This window comes from Cinclus cinclus, chromosome 3 (genome assembly GCF_963662255.1).
Source record: "Cinclus cinclus chromosome 3, bCinCin1.1, whole genome shotgun sequence".
Classification (NCBI taxonomy): domain Eukaryota; kingdom Metazoa; phylum Chordata; class Aves; order Passeriformes; family Cinclidae; genus Cinclus; species Cinclus cinclus.
This window is the reverse complement of record NC_085048.1, coordinates 1,106,083-1,122,051: the sequence shown is the minus strand read 5'-3', so window position 1 is coordinate 1,122,051 and position 15,969 is coordinate 1,106,083. Positions and strand designations below refer to the sequence as shown.

At 52.8% G+C, this 15,969-nt stretch overlaps 1 protein-coding gene across 3 annotated transcripts; it reads left to right on the top strand.

Annotated features, from left to right (window-relative positions):
- The first annotated feature begins 5,631 nt into the window (after positions 1–5,631).
- Positions 5,632–13,197, top strand: STMN4 (stathmin 4). Of its 3 annotated transcripts, XM_062488367.1 has the most exons (6): positions 5,632–5,723; positions 9,286–9,344; positions 10,567–10,662; positions 11,590–11,795; positions 11,889–12,080; positions 12,710–12,838. In XM_062488367.1, the coding sequence occupies exons 1-6, from the start codon at positions 5,632–5,634 to the stop codon at positions 12,836–12,838; spliced, it is 774 nt and encodes a 257-aa protein (XP_062344351.1). The 3 variants fall into 3 exon arrangements, with proteins under 3 accessions (XP_062344351.1, XP_062344352.1, XP_062344353.1); XM_062488368.1 differs by lacking the exons at positions 5,632–5,723; positions 12,710–12,838 and adding an exon at positions 13,138–13,197 and having other exon boundaries at positions 9,332–9,344; positions 10,567–10,659; positions 11,584–11,795; XM_062488369.1 differs by lacking the exons at positions 5,632–5,723; positions 12,710–12,838 and adding an exon at positions 13,138–13,197 and having other exon boundaries at positions 9,332–9,344.
- Positions 13,198–15,969: the final 2,772 nt, after the last annotated feature.

Sequence of the window (15,969 nt, the reverse complement as noted above, 5' to 3'; positions counted from 1 at the left end):
ACTAATCCTAATCCTAATCCTAATCCTAATCCCAATGCTAATCCTAATCCCAATGCTAATCCTAATCCCGTTTTATTCCAATCCAATCCCAACCCCAATTGAAATTCCAGTCCCAATCCCAATCCTGCTTTATCCCATCCCAATCCCAATTCCATTTCATCCCATCCCAATCAAAATCCCAATCCCAATCTTGTTTTATCCCATCCCAATCCCAATATCAATCCCAATCCCATTTTATCCCAATCCAATCCCAATCCCAATCCCCAAACCCAATCCCAATCCCAATGCAGTTTTATCCCAATCCCATCCCAATCCCAACAATTCCCATCACCCCATAATCCTGGCACTTCCGGGAATTTTGGGCAATCCCAACGCCCCCTTAGGTACGTTTGGGATGCGTTTGGGAATGCCAGGCCTGGAATTGTTCCCATTTCTCCCGGGAATGTTGGAGGATAAATGTGGGCGAAGCTCTGCTGGGGGTTGAGGGGCTCCTCTGCAGCATTTCCATCCCAAAAACTGGAATTCCACCCCGGAAAAAAAAAAAAAAAAGTGGATTCTTGCTTGGAAGGGTCTCGTTGATTTTTTTTTTTTTTTCTTTGTTTAAAAATTTGGTTTTATTTTTAAGGGCTTTGACTTAATTTCAGTTTCAGACGTTGTTTCCTGGTTTTTAAATTATTTTTTGGTTTTGTCGTTTATTTTAAGCAATTCTAAATTAATTTTTATTTTTCTTTTCTAGATTTCATTTCAACTTTAATTGTAAAATTGTTGCATTTCCAAAATGTTCCAATTATTTTTTTTTATTGACTGTTATTTTCACTTTTATTGGAAAATTATTTTTATTATTATTTATAATTGTATTATTATTTTCATTTTCCATTTTTGTTTTTTAGATTTATGTTTTAGCTTTTATTTATTATTTTTGTTTATTTTTTTTTTTACGCTTACTTTTTTTTTAAACGGTTATCTTAATTTAAAAATTTTAATTTATTTATGTTTAAGTAGATTATTTATTTTTTATATTTATTTCATATATTATTTGATATTATAAAAATTATGTAAGTATTTTATATTTATTCAATCACACCCATTTATTTACTATAATTTTTTTTTTCATTTATTTTGAATTTATCTTGTGTTTTGGGGGGAGATGTATTTAATTTTATATTTGTTTTATGTCATATTTTTGGACGTTTATGTTTATATTAAATTTATATTAATTCTGTATTTTTAAAAGTAATTTTATAATTCTTTTTACACTTATTTGAAATTTATTTTATATTTCTTTTTTGAGTAAATTGATTTTAAATGGATTTTGTATTTCTTTTTGCATTTAATTTAAATCTATCCCTAAATTTATTTATTTCTATATATAAATGTATCTATAAATAGATACATTCATTTAAATTGCATTAATTAATTTATTTAAATTCATAAATATTGACTTATTTCAATGTTTATTTTTAAATGGAAAAATATTTTATTTTATTTTAATTTAATTTAATTTAATTTAATTTGTCATTTATAATTTATTTTAATTTATTTCAAATTAATTTCACATTTATTTCATATTTATTTTTATTTATTTCCCCGCATTTTCCCCACCCCATTTTTCCCATTCCCATCCCGGTTTTCCAACAAAAATCCCATCACTTATTCCCCGTTTTTCCCATAATTCCCACCCCATTCCCGGGATCCCCCCCCCGGGACCCTCCCAGGATTTGGGTCGGGGCTTCCATAGCTGACGGCTTCCCATTGGCTGCTTAGAATCGATGATGTCATTTCTGACCAATCAGCGCTCGACACCGCGCCCTTGCCCCGCCCCTCCCCTCCCTCCTGGTACCCGGAGCATCCCAAGGATTTGGGGGAATTTGGGAGATGCTGGAGCCTCCCGAGGAGCTTCTCTGGGATTCCTGGGAGCCACCGGCATTCCGAGGGATGGGAATCCTGGAAAGGGAATGGCTTTGATGGGAAGGAGCTTCAATCCCATCCCATCCCATCCCTGTATCCCATCCCATCCCTGTATCCCATCCCATCCCATCCCATCCCATCCCATCCCATCCCATCCCATCCCATCCCATCCCATCCCATCCCATCCCATCCCATCCCTGTATCCCATCCCATCCCATCCCATCCCATCCCTGTATCCCATCCCATCCCATCCCATCCCATCCCATCCCATCCCATCCCATCCCATCCCATCCCATCCCATCCCATCCCATCCCATCCCTGTATCCCATCCCATCCCATCCCATCCCATCCCATCCCATCCCATCCCATCCCATCCCATCCCATCCCAATCCTGATGCTTCCCGCTGTCCCAGGGTGATCCAACCTTTCCTTGGACACTGCCAGGGATTCAGGGATTCTCTGGGAATTCCAGCCCAGCCAGCAATTCCTTCCCAAGGTCCCAAATCCCAAGCTCCCCTTTCCCAGTGGAAGCCATTCCCTGGCTCCTGGCCCTCCAGCCCTTTCCCAAATCCCAGCTCTCCTTTCCCTCTGGAAAAGGCTCCGAGGATTCCCTGGATCCTTCCCTGATCCAGCTGCACATTCCCAGCTCTCCCAGCCTGGCATTGGATCCATCCCCATCCCGACTCCTCTCCAGGAAGGAATTTCAGGATCCAGGGCTTCTCTGGGAATTCAGGACTCCAGGAAGGGTCTCCCTTCCCTTGTCCATCCCTGAATTCCATAAAAATCAATCAGGGATGGATGCTGAGTGTCCCGGATCCCAGAATCCCGGAATGGTTTGGGATGGGATCCATGGACCTGAAATCCCATCCCAGGGACACTTCCCATGATCCCAGGGTGATCCAAACCCACCCTCGAACACTGCCAGGGATCCAGGGATTCTCTGGGAATTCCAGCCCAGCCAGGAATTCTTTCCCAAGATCCCAAATCCCAAGCTCCTCTTTCCCAGTGGAAGCCATTCCCTGGCTCCTGGCCCTCCAGCCCTTTCCCAAATCCCAGCTCTCCTTTCCCTCGGGAAAAGGCTCCGAGGATTCCCTGAAGATGATCCCACTGATCCCAGGAATGATTTGGCATGGGTAGAAAAGGGATGAGGACCCGCAGGTTCCCATTTCCTTGGGGAATCCCAAATTTCCAGGACTTCATTTTCCTGAACCTCCTTTCTTCAGGATCAGCACACGCCCCTGGAAAAAAAACCCAAAAAAACTAGAAAATTCCAGCACTGGAGCATCCAGGATGGAGGGGGACAATCCTTAGGGATGGTGGCCACCAAGCGTCCCCAACTCTGGGATTTGATCCCAAACTCCATCCCTAAAAAGCCACTCTAGAAATGGGGGACAGGAGCCACTTCCAGATGTGACTTCCCAGAGCTCCAGGATTTGATCCCAAACTCCATCCCTAAAAAGAGCCACTCCTGAAATGGGGGACAGGAGCCACATCCAGGTGTGACCTTCCCAGAGCTCCTAAAGCCATTCCCAACTCCAGGATTTGATCCCAAACTCCATCCCTAAAAAGAGCCACTCCTGAAATGGGGGCCAGGAGCCACCTCGAGGTGTGACCTTCCCAGAGCCATTCCCAACTCCAGGATTTGATCCCAAACTCCATCCCTGAAAAGCCACTCCTGAAATGGGGGACAGGAGCCACATCCAGGTGTGACCTTCCCAGAGCCATTCCCAGCCCCTGGATTTGATCCATGGAGGGGGTGAGATCCCGGGAAGTGCTTGGATCCCGGGAATCTCAAAGGAGCCGCCAGTGCCAGGCACGGAAGGGATGTCCCTGGAGCCACTGAAGGGCTCTTTGTCCCCAACTTGGCCGCTGGGATTTGACCCTTTCTGGCCTTTGTCCCTCTGGAATGTGCTCCAGTCCCGGCCATGGGAATCCCAAATCCTGCCCTTCCCAGCAGGGAAAGGATCCCGGGAGGATCCTTTGGGAATTTCAGCAGGATGAGCACCATGGAATCACTGGATCATGGAATGGTTTGGGTGACAATGGTCCCTAAATCCCATCCCGTTCCACCCCAAGGACACCTTTCCCTATCCCAGATTTCCCCAAGCCCCATCCAACCCCGGAATCCAACATTCCAGAGCCGGAATATGCAATTCACCCCCAATTCCAACCGGGCCGTCCCATCCTTCCCGATGTCCTGCCCCCAAACCCACCCTAAATCCTTTTTCCAGAGGGATCCATGTTCCCAAAGCCCTCCCGGTGTTCCGTGCGGAACGGAGAAATCTGGAGCCTAAAAATAATGGGATGATTCCCAGAGGTGCCGGGCATGTGACCGCATCCGCCGGCGAAAAATAGGCCAGGATGAGTTGGATTTGAGAAAGGAGAGCTGGAATTTGGGAAGGACTCAGCATTCCGGAGGTGTCCTTGTCCCGCCCGGATTCCCTGGAGTTCTCTGCTCATCCTGGAACAGCCCCAAAATAGTTCTGGGATCTGGGGCTCGGCCTCTCTGTGTTCCCGTGGCCTGGATTTGGGATGGAGGGGGACGAATCCGGGCAGGAATTTGGGGCTGGGAATGGGTCAGGTTGGGATTGGGATGCGGTATGGGGCTGGGAGGGTGGAAGAGACACCCCATTGTCCCCAAGTCTTGGAGATGTCACCTCATTATCTCAGAGAGGTCACCCCATTGTCCCCAAGGGTGGAGGGGACACCCCATTGTCCCCCAAATCTTGGAGATGTCACCCCAAATCTTGAAGAGGTCACCCCGTTATCTCAGGGATGTCACCCCTTTGTCCCCCAAGATGGAGGAGACACCCCATTGTCCCCCAGGGTAGCGGGGACACCCCATTGTCCCCCAAATCTTGGAGATGTCACCCCTTTGACCCCCAGGATGGACAGGACACCCCATTGTCCCCCCACCTAGGAGAGGTCACCCCGTTATCTCAGAGATGTCACCTCATTGTCCTCTGGGGTGGAGGGGACATCCCATTGTCCCCAAATCTTGGATACGTCACCCCATTGTCCCCAAGGATGGAGGGGACACCCCAGGATGGAGGAGATACCCCAATGTCCCCCATCTTGGACATGTCACCCCTTTGTCTCCCAGGATGGAGGGGATGTCACCCCATTGTCCCCAAGGATGGAGATGTCACCCCATTGTCCCCCAAATTTAGGGGACACCCCATTGTGCCCCCACATGGATGTCACCCCACTGTCCCCCATCTTGCAGACGTCACCCCACTACCCCCCGAATTTGGGGGACACCCCAATGTCCCCGCCATGTGACAAGAAGGGACCGGAGACACTCCGCCCCCCTTGCGACACCCCAAACCCCTCCGTGTCCCTTTGTGTCACTCTGTCCCTCCGCAGCTCCGTCCTGCTCCGCATCCATCCTTCCATTCCACGCTCTCTTCCCCAAATCCCCCTTTATCCCCCCAAATCCCCCTTTCCCCCCAAATCCCCCCTTTGTCCCCCAAAAATCCCCTTTTTTCCCCCCAAATCCCCCCTTTTTTTTAATCCCTTGATTTTTCCACCCATCTTTTTATTTTTTTATCGCCATTTCTTTTTTCTCCCCCCCCCACCCCGTTTCTTTTTTTTTTCTTTTTTTTTTTTTTTTTTTCTTTTTTCCCTGCTCCAACCCCAAAATAGCTGCGGGCTGTGACGTCACCGGGCGGGGCCCTCATTCGCACGGGCTCTCCACCAATCAGCGAGCTGGACGATGATGTCATGGGGGGCGCTGGGGACCCCCCGCCCGGGATATTCCAAAGCCGCGTTAAAGGAGCCGGGAGAACGCCAGGAGCAGCGCGACCACCACCGTGGGGTGAGTCTGGGAGGCTCCGCTGGAAGTTTTAGGGAATTTTCTGGGAATTTTGGGGGGTTCCGTTCACGGCCAGGAGGGTTTGGATGGATTTGGGGCGGGGGGAGGGGGTTGATGTACGGCCGTGGGTTTTTTTTTTTTTTGGGGGGGGGAAAGGTTTTTGGGGAGGTTTTTTGGGGGTTTTTTTTTGGGTTTTTTTTTTTGGGGTGGGGACCTCCCTGTTTTTGTCGCCCTGGACACCCCCCAGGTGTCACCCATGGATGTCCCGCTCTTCCCGGGGCGTTTTCCAGCCGCCTGGAATTCGCCTTTATCCCGTTCCTGATGGAGATGCCTCTCATCCTCATCCTCATCCTCCTCCTCCTCCTCCTCCTCCTCCTCCTCATCCTCATCCTCGGCTGCCGCCCCTAATTTGGGTTGCGAGGGGCGTGGGGGGGGCCGGGGGGGGGGGGAGGAAATCAGCGTCCTCGGGGCTCCTCAAGCCCAAAATTCCTGTGGGATCCTCACCCCCGGCATTCCCAGAATTCCCAGAATTTTCCTGGGATCCGCAAAATCCCCGCTTCCCGCACCCACCCCCCCAGAATCCTTGGGGGACCCCCGCTCTCCCGGTATCCTCGGGGATCCTCATTCCAGCGTTCCTGGGGGACCCGAACCTCCTAAAATCCCGGGATTCTGCCACCTCGAAATCCTCGGGGCGGACCCGAACCCCACAAAATCCCGGGATTTCACCCCCACCTCCCCCCCCCCCCCCCCCCCCCCCATCATCCTCGGAATCCCGAATTCCCGGGGCGGACCTGCTCCCTCCTCATTCCTGGGATCCCCCCGCCCCTCGGAATTTTTTGGGAGACCCTCACCCAGTCATCCTGGAGGGATCCTCAGCATTCCCGGGGTTTTGAACCCCTCCCCGTGCTCCTGGGGACCCTTCGGAAGCTGCGCGGCCCCACCCAGAGCTCCCCAAAATTTGGGAGCTGAGCCACCCCGCTCCCCCCTCCCCCAGGGCAGTACCCGAATTCCTGCTGCCGCTGGAATTTTTGATCCAGGAAGAGGGAAAAGCGAGGGGGAGTGAAGGAGGGAGGGGGGGGGGGGGGGAGGGAAGGAGAAGGTGCTGCCATCCCGCTTTTCTCCCCTCTGGAGCCTCCCAAGATTCCAGGAAAAAGTGAACCCCCCCCCCCCGTTCCCAAAACCTTCCCAAAACCTTTCCTATTCCTCCACCCATCCCTGGATGCTTTTTTCAGGGAAAAAAAAAAAAAGGGAGATGCGAGGGTCTTTGCATTAGAATTCCGGGTGGGAAAAGGGAGCCCTGTGGGCGGTTGGATTGGGATCCCACTCCCTGCCACGTGCGGCTGGACGGGAATGGGATTGTGTGGCCGGGAATGGGGTGGCATGGTTGGGAATGGGATCGTGTGGTCAGGAATGCAATCACGTGGTTGGGAATGGGATTGTCTGTGTGGGAATGGGATCACATTGGCAGGAATGGGATCGTGTGGTGGGGAATAGGATCACCTGTCTGGGAATGGGATCACGTGGCCGGGAATGGGATCGCCCGGTTGGGAATGGAATCGCATGTCCGGGAATGGGATTGTGTGGTCAGGAATGGGATGGCGTGGTTGGGAATGGGATCACCCAGCCGGGAATGGGATCATTCCATCCATGTTGCGATTTTGAGGTGACAGCGGCAGGTCCCCAACCACGGCCAGATCCCATTGGGAATGGGGAAGGGAGAGAATTCCCTTCCCAAAACACCTGGAAAAGTGTCCAGGCAGGAATGGGGCAGGACCACTCCCATCCCATCCATCTGTATCCATAGGGATGGATCCCATTTTCCATCTGTATCCATAGGGATGGATCCCATTTTCCATCTGTTTCCATAGGGATGGATCCCATTTTCCACCTCTATCCATAGGGATGAATCCCATTTTCCACCTCTGTCCATAGGGATGGATCCCATTTTCCACCTCTATCCATAGGAATGGATCCCATTTTCCATCTGTATCCATAGGGATGGATCCCATTTTCCATCTGTTTCCATAGGGATGGATCCCATTTTCCATCCATTCCCTGTCCCGTGGGTGATTCCCACATTCGGGAATGCCACGTGAGCTCCAGGGAACGGGGCATAGAATGCCAGCAGATTTTCCCAGGGAAAACCAGGAATTTGGGGTCGGAATGCTGGCCGCAGGGAGGCAGGAGCCAGGGAATCTCTTCCAGCCGGGTTATCCATGCTCCAGGAATCCATCGGAGCATCTCCGGCAGCCCCGCCCTGGCGGGCACCTGGAAAAGTGGATGGTGATCCCAGTTGGATATTCCCACGTTTTCCCCCTGTTCCCAGCCCCAGCAACCCCTGGAAGCTGCAGCCGGGTGATTTTTGGGATTCCCGGAGCAGATCCCAGCAGGATTGGTGGGGGATGAGGGCTGGGATTTCTCAGGATCTGTGGGGCGTGGCGCAGCCCTGGAATTCTCATTCCCAAGGGAACTGCAGGGGTTTAAGGAGCGCTGTCTCAAAGGAGGATTTGGGATTATTCCTGGATTTTCATCCCCAAATCCCACCTCATTCCATGATTTGGGAAGGGCGTTTCCACAGGGAATGCCGCTGGAAACCCCTGGGAATGGGGAGCAGCCCAGATCATCCCGGTTTTTGTGATTCCCAATTCCCGTTCCAAGCCCCCAGGGGTGGGTGGGGTGTCCTGGGGGTGCTCCCACTTCCATGGAAACCCCTGGAAATATCCCAGTGGGATGTAGGGGAGGGTCCTGGAGCATCAGGAAGGGGGGAGCTGAGGACTGGGAATGTTGGGGTATGAGTGGGGGGGAATGGAGAGGGAATTTTGGAGGGGTCCAGGTGTGTCCAGGTGTGTCCAGGTGTGTCCGGGTGTGTCCGTGTGTGCTTCCCGGCACGTGTCCTCACACGTGTGGGTTGGGAATGTGGAGCTGGGAAGGGAGGGCTGCGTGTGCCAGGAACATCCATGGGATGTGACCATCATATCCCATTATCCCATATCCCGTATCCCATATCCCATATTGCATTATCCCATATCCCACATCCCATATCCCATATCCCATATCCCACATCCCACGTCCCATATCCCATATCCCATATCCCATATCCCATATCCCATATCCCATTATCCCATATCCCACATCCCATTATCCCATATCCCACATCCCATTATCCCATATCCCACATCCCATATCCCATATCCCATATCCCATATCCCATTATCCCATATCCCATATCCCACATCCCATATCCCATTATCCCATATCCCACATCCCATATCCCATTATCCCATATCCCAAATCCCATACCCCATTAGCCCATTCCCAAATCCCATCCCATACCCCATTTTCCTATCCCATCCCTCATCCTCTGCCAGGAGCATCCCACAGGATGTGACCATCATATCCCATTATCCCATTTTCCCATCCCATTTTCCCATTATCCCATTGTCCCATCCCATTGTCCCATCCCATTGTCCCATCCCATCCCATCCCATCCCATCCCATCCCATCATCCCATTATCTCATTCCCAGGATCCCACCACTGACCTGATCCCTCCCTTCCCTCCGCAGGCCCCAGGATTGCTCTTCCTGCAGAATTCCAAGGATTTCCTCACCATGACTCTGGCTGGTACGGCACCCCCACCCCGCCCCCCCAAACTGGGGCCGGTCCCATCCCGGCGTATCCCAAGCTCATCCCTGTCCTGGAATGCTCCCGGTATCCCGGTGGTGACAAACTGGGATCAACAGCCCGGCACAATCCCGAGTCCTTCCCGTTTTCCCTTTGCACATCTGGATCCTCTGCTCATCCTGCTTGGAACATCTGGGGCTGGCCATCATCCCAATCCCAAACCTTCCCTGGAATGTGGGAATCCCCCCATCCCTGTGATCCCGATCCCAAACCTTCCCTGGCACATGGAATTCCCCCTATCCCTGTGATCCCGATCCCACTCCTTCTCTGCCATGGAGCGACTCCCCCTCCAATCCTTTTGACCCCGATCCCAAAATTTTCCTGGCACATGGAATTCCTCCTCATCCCTCTGATCCTGATCCCACCCCTTCCCTGGCACTTGGGTCCCATCCATCCCTTTTTCTTCCACCCCAACCCTTTCCCTGGCCTGTGGAAGTTCTCCCATCCCACTCTTCCCTGTCACATGGAATCCCCCCCTCATCCCTCTGACCCCAATCCCAAACCTTTCCTGATACGTGACCACCCCTCCATCCCTCTGATCCCAAATCCCATCCCTTCCCTGGCATGGAGAAATCCCCTCATCCCTCTGATCCCAATCCCAAATTTTTCCTGGCACATGGAGCCCTGCATCCCTCTGACCCCAATCCCGCTTTTTCCCTGCACATGGAACCCCACCACACCCCTCTGATCCCGATCCCATTCCTTTCCTGGCACTGGGAAACTCCTCCATCCCCTTTCCTTCCATCCTAACCCTTTCCCTGGCACATGGAATCCTCCCTCATCCTTCTGATCCTGATCCCACCCCTTTCCCTGGCACATGGAGCCGCCCCATCCCTCTGATCCCAATCCCAATCTCTGATTTCCTGTCACATGGAATCCCCCTCATCCCTCTGACCTCAATCCCAAACTATTCCTGATACGTGGCTGCCCATCCATCCCTCTGATCCCAATCCCAAACTTTTCCTGGCGCATGGAGACCCTCGATCCCTCTGATCCCAATCCCGCTCTTTCCCTGGCGCACAGAACCCCACCACACCCCTCTGATCCCGATCCCATTCCTTCCCTGGCACTGCGAAGCCCCTCCGTCCCTTTTCCTTCCATCCCAACCCTTTCCCCAGCACGTGGATGCCCCTCTGATCCCGATCCCGATGTCTCTTCCCAGCCTACAAGGAGAAGATGAAGGAGCTGCCCCTCGTCTCCCTGTTCTGCTCCTGTTTCCTGTCGGATCCCCTCAACAAGCCGACCTACACCTATGAAGGTAGGACCTCATTCCCAATCCCAGCTCCTGGAATTCTGGGATCTCTTGGGGGGGCTTCAACCCTCCCCCCCCCCCCCCCCGCCCGCCCTTGGCATGAGCAGGGTCACCCTTGGACTGAGCTCTGGAATTTTCTGGGAATACAGAAGGAGGCTGGGTTGGGATCGGGATGGGCTTGGATAGACCCAGCCCCCCTCAGCTCTCCCAAATATTCCCAGCTCGGCCCCATGGATGGGTTGGGATCCAGAGGTGTTCTGGGAGCCATTCACTCCCTAATCCCAGAGTGTGGGCTCCGTGTTTTCCAGCCTGATCCATGTCCTGTGGCCTTGGAAAAGGATGCCCAGACCAAGGGGGATCTACACTGGAAAAGGGATCACGTTCCAATTCCCAATTCCCAAAATAGGGAGAGAGGGACATTCTCAGACCTCAGCTCTCCCAAATATTCCGAACCTGGCCTCATGGATGGGTTGGGATCCAGCAGGGCTTCATTCCTTCTTCCCGGAATTTAATCTCCTTGTTTTTCATGGCTTCATTCCTTTGTCCCAGAATCTAAATTCCATAATTTTCTATTCTGGGTGATTCATCCCAGTCCATGTCCAGTGGTCATGGAAGATCCTTGGGGGGCTCCTCCCGGTTATCCGGGGGGATCTACAGTGGAAAAGGGATCACGTTCCAATTCCCAATTACCAAAAAAGGGACACATGGAGAGACGCGGACATTCCCAACCCTCAGCTCTCCCAAATACCCTCAATCCTGGAATTTCTCCCCCTCCCCATCCCCATCCCTGAAACCCAGGGATGCACTGGGGCTAAACCTGGACAAAACTGACGGACACCAGGAATGGCAGAATCCCACTGTGGGGGCCACAGGTTCACAATCCCAGAATGGGAATTCCCGGCCCCTCATTCCATGGCCATTTTCCCCACGCAGACACGGTGGATCTGACCTGGTGCGTGATCTCCGACATGGAAGTGATCGAGCTCAACAAACGGACCTCGGGCCAATCCTTCGAGGTCATCCTGAAGCCTCCGTCCTTCGACGGAATTCCGGAATTCAACGCTTCCCTGCCCCGGCGTCGTGACCCTTCCCTGGAGGAGATCCAGAAGAAGCTGGAAGCGGCGGAGGAGAGGAGAAAGGTGGGTGCGACACCCCGTGAATTCCCCGCCCCATTTTTTGGGTTGGGAAGAAGTTTCTTTATCCCGGGAATTTCCCCCCTGTGGTGTCCCCAGTACCAGGAGGCAGAGCTGCTGAAGCACCTGGCAGAAAAGCGGGAACACGAGCGGGAAGTGATCCAGAAAGCCATCGAGGAGAACAACAACTTCATCAAGATGGCCAAGGAGAAGCTGGCGCAGAAGATGGAGTCCAACAAGGAGAACCGCGAGGCCCACCTGGCGGCCATGTTGGAGCGACTCCAGGAGAAGGTGGGCTCCTGGAAAAGGGATTGGGATGAGTTTGGGATATTTGGGATACCGGTGGCTCTCGGGGTGGCACCCGCTTCCTTTCCCGTCCAAGTGCAGCATCCCACTGGGATCGGGGGGGTCCTGCCCAGGCAGATCCAGAGGCTTGGGAGAGGTCGAAGAGTTGGGATCCGGATCTTGTCCATGGACAAGCAAAGCCCTTCCTTATCCCATGTCCCACTGAGATGGGACACAGAATCCCAGGAATCGCAGAATCCCGGGAAGGTTGGGTTGGAAGGGACCTTTGGGATCATCCAGTTCCACCCTTTGCACCTCCCACTATCCCAGACTCCTCCAACTCCCGTCCAACTTTTCCTTGGACTATCCCAGACTTCTCCAAGCCCCATCCAACCTTTCCTTGGACTATCCCAGATTTCTCTGAGCCCCGTCCAACCTTTCCTTGGACACTACCAGAGATCCGGGGGCAGCCACAGCTTCTCTGGGAATTCCATCCCTGCCGCTCCCCTTGAACTTTTCCCACCTCCGGGCTGGCCGATCTTCCCCCTGGACCCTTCCCATGGATCCGGCAGCTCCCCAGCTCCATGCTGGGAGCTGTTCCCACCCTTCCAGCCCTCTTCTTTCTCCCGAATCAGGTCTGTTCCCAACCTCCGCATGGAAAATCCCACCCTCACCACCTCCAGCTCCCTCCAAAACATCTGGAGCCCGCTCAGTGCCCTTCTCCGAACGCCTCCGCTGGGGCAGAGGCGGAGAGCGCCAGATAATGCCGGAAAATCCCAGCTAATCCCAGCTCCATGGGGCTTCCCAGGACAGTTGACGTCTCCCTCGTAGCCAGAGGGCGAGGACAAAGTGTCCCCAAGTGCCACCAGCAGCCCTTAAGTGACCCCAGGGGAGGAGAGAGGACGCTGGTGACCCATCTGTGGCGTCCCTCGGGATGAACCTCGTGCCTTCAACCCCTCTGGAGCCGCTGTCCGTGGGGATCCCGGAATCCTGGAACCCGGCTAACGCGTGTTCCCCTCCCCCCTTCCCCCCTACCTCCTCCTCCTCCTTCCCAATCCCACAGGACAAACACGCGGAAGAAGTGAGGAAAAACAAGGAGCTCAAGGAAGAAGCCTCCAGGTAAAGAGGCACTGCTTGGACTGACAGCTCCGGGGAGGTGCCGGAGGCTTCCGCAGCTCCAGGTCGGAATGGTGTGGGAATGGTGGACGTTCCTCTGCTTTCTTTGTTCGTGGATGTGACGAGTTGAGGGGTGAAGCCATCGGAGTCGTCGTTGTTGTTCCGGGGGAGGGTGGGGAGGGAAGGGATTGAGGGCGGGATTTTGGGATGCCCACCCACCCCCCTGGGTGGGTCCTGCCCGCAAGCCAGGTCCGGAGGGGACAGCCGAGGGCTGAGGAGGTGATCCCCGGGAGAAATCCTGGGAATGCGGAGTGGGTGGGGAGGGAACTGTGGGAAATGTGCGTCATGTGTGACTTAATTTGGTGCTGGGCAGGCAGGGCGGGTGGGAATCCCTCCGGAGTCTTCTCCATCCCAGTATCCCATCCCATCCCATCCCATCCCATCCCATCCCATCCCATCCCATCCCATCCCATCCCATCCCATCCCATCCCATCCCACCCCATCTGTGGTCTGTGGCAAATCTTGGTGTCCCTCCTGCCTTTGTTCCCGCCTGGATTTGGGATCTCTTCCCAGATCTGGAGGATTTTTTGCCCTTCCGGCACCGTTTTGGGAAGGGAGAGAAGGCTCCCCTCTGTTGGAAGTGGTCAGGGAGTGAAATTCCCTTGCTCCAAAGGTTTTTTTTCCAGCTGTTGGAAACACCCATGGATCCTTCACCAAGGGTGACATTGGAAAGACCCATGAATTCCCAAAGAAGCTTTTTTTTGTAACAACCTCCCCCCAAAAATAATAATCCCGGTGGGAATTCTTGGATGAAATCCCCCTTTCCAGCTAGAAAACCGTTGGCTCCCAGATATGGAGCAGCAGGAGAAACCAGGGCAGGGCTGTGGAGACCACGATGGAGGGGAATGAGGGAAAATCCGGGAAAAAGGTGGAGAGCTGGAGTTGGGATGGAGCCCTGCGGAGAGCAGGGGAAAATATCCATGGGAACCCCTTGGGGACAGTGGTGGCACCTCCTGGTGACACCAGGGAGGGTGAAAAACCCCCCCTGTATTCCAGGAGATTTTTATTTTTTGGGAGCTGCCGTGCCATTCCTGGGGGATCTTTGTCTCCAGGAAGAGCAAGAGAAGGAGGACTGGATTTTTCCTGGGGGGGGGGGGGGGGGGGAGGGGGAGGGGTGGGTGGGAATTCCCTCCATTCCCAGTTGCCAGCTGGAAGCATTCCCAGTGCCGTGGCACCCCAAAATTCCAACCGGGATGTTAACAAAGGGTTTGGTCTCCGCGAATGTCTGGGTAAGGCATTCCAAGCTCTGATCCAGGTCCGGAGGGAATCGCGGCTCTTTCCCAGTGCCAGGAGATGCCCACCCTGATCCCGGAGCCCCGGGAAGAATCCTGGGAAGGGGGAAAAAATGGGATTGGGGTCGGATCGTGGCACGAGCTGTCCCTTTTTTTTTTTGTACACAATGGATGTAAATAAAACTGCCTTGGCCTTTCCTTTGGTTTCCATGATCCCTGCGGTGCTTCCCGTGTGTTTTTTTTCTTTGGGACTGGGGCATCCTGGAGTCAGGAAAAGGAGGAAGGGAATTAGGGTGGGAGGTTGGGCTGTTTCCTCTCCCCCCACAGCTGGGAATTCCTTCCCAAATCCCGTTTCCCCTTTTCTCAGGGAATTCCATCCATTCCCAGCTCTCCCAGCCTGGAATTGGATCCATCCCCATCCCGACTCCTCTCCAGGAAGGAATTTCAGGATCCAGGGGCTTCCCTGGGAATTCGGGAATCCAGGAAGGGTCTGCCTTCCCTTGTCCATCCCCGAATCCCATAAAAATCCCTCAGGATCGATCCTGAGTGTCTGGAATCCCAGAATCCTAGAATGGTTTGGGATGGGATCCATGGACCTGAAATCCCATCCCATTCCAACCCCGCCATCCCAGGGTGCTCCAGCCTTTCCTTGGGCACTGCCAGGGATCCAGGGATTCTCTGGGAATTCCAGCCCAGCTGGGAATTCCTTCCCAAGATCCCAAATCCCAAGCTCCCCTTTCCCAGTGGAAGCCATTCCCTGGCTCCTGGCCCTCCAGCCCTTTCCCAAATCCCAGCTCTCCTGGAGCCCCTTGAGGCTCAGGAAGTGGCTCTGAGGATTCCCTGGATCCTTCTGGAATCCAAGACATGGACAAAAGGGAGGAATTTGCACCTGGGATAAAACATGTGGGAAAGGAAGGAGGGGAGAATTCATTCCGGAGCAGCTGTGTGGGATTCCCAATGTTTGGGAATCGGTGAGTTCAATAATGTGGGAAATCAGATGGCGGATTAGCAACAATAATGGGTTCATTAATTCATTAAGATGTTCCTTATTAAGTGATTAATTAATCCCTTAGCGGGGTATTGATTATCCCGGAAGAATCATGGAATTTTGGCCGGTGATCCAACGGGAATGTCAGATCCAAGACACATCTGGGACAGTCTTGGGAATACCTCGCACCCTTGGAAAGCTTCCAAGAAAAACCAAAACCCAAGAGACTCGTTGCTTTATTCTCTTGGAATTATTTATTTATGGGATGATTGGAAGGCAACTTGTCATGGATTTATCCATTAAAAAAAAAAAAAAATGACATTCCAGGAAAAACAGAATCCAGAATATCTGAAAGAACCCACCAGGAGAGCACCAAGAGGGAAGGGAGTGGTTGGAAGGGATAAATCCGACTTTCCCTGCTCAGAAAAATATGGAATAGGAAAAAGAGCGATTTAATTAAATATTAATTTAATTAAATTGAATATCCATCACCAAACTC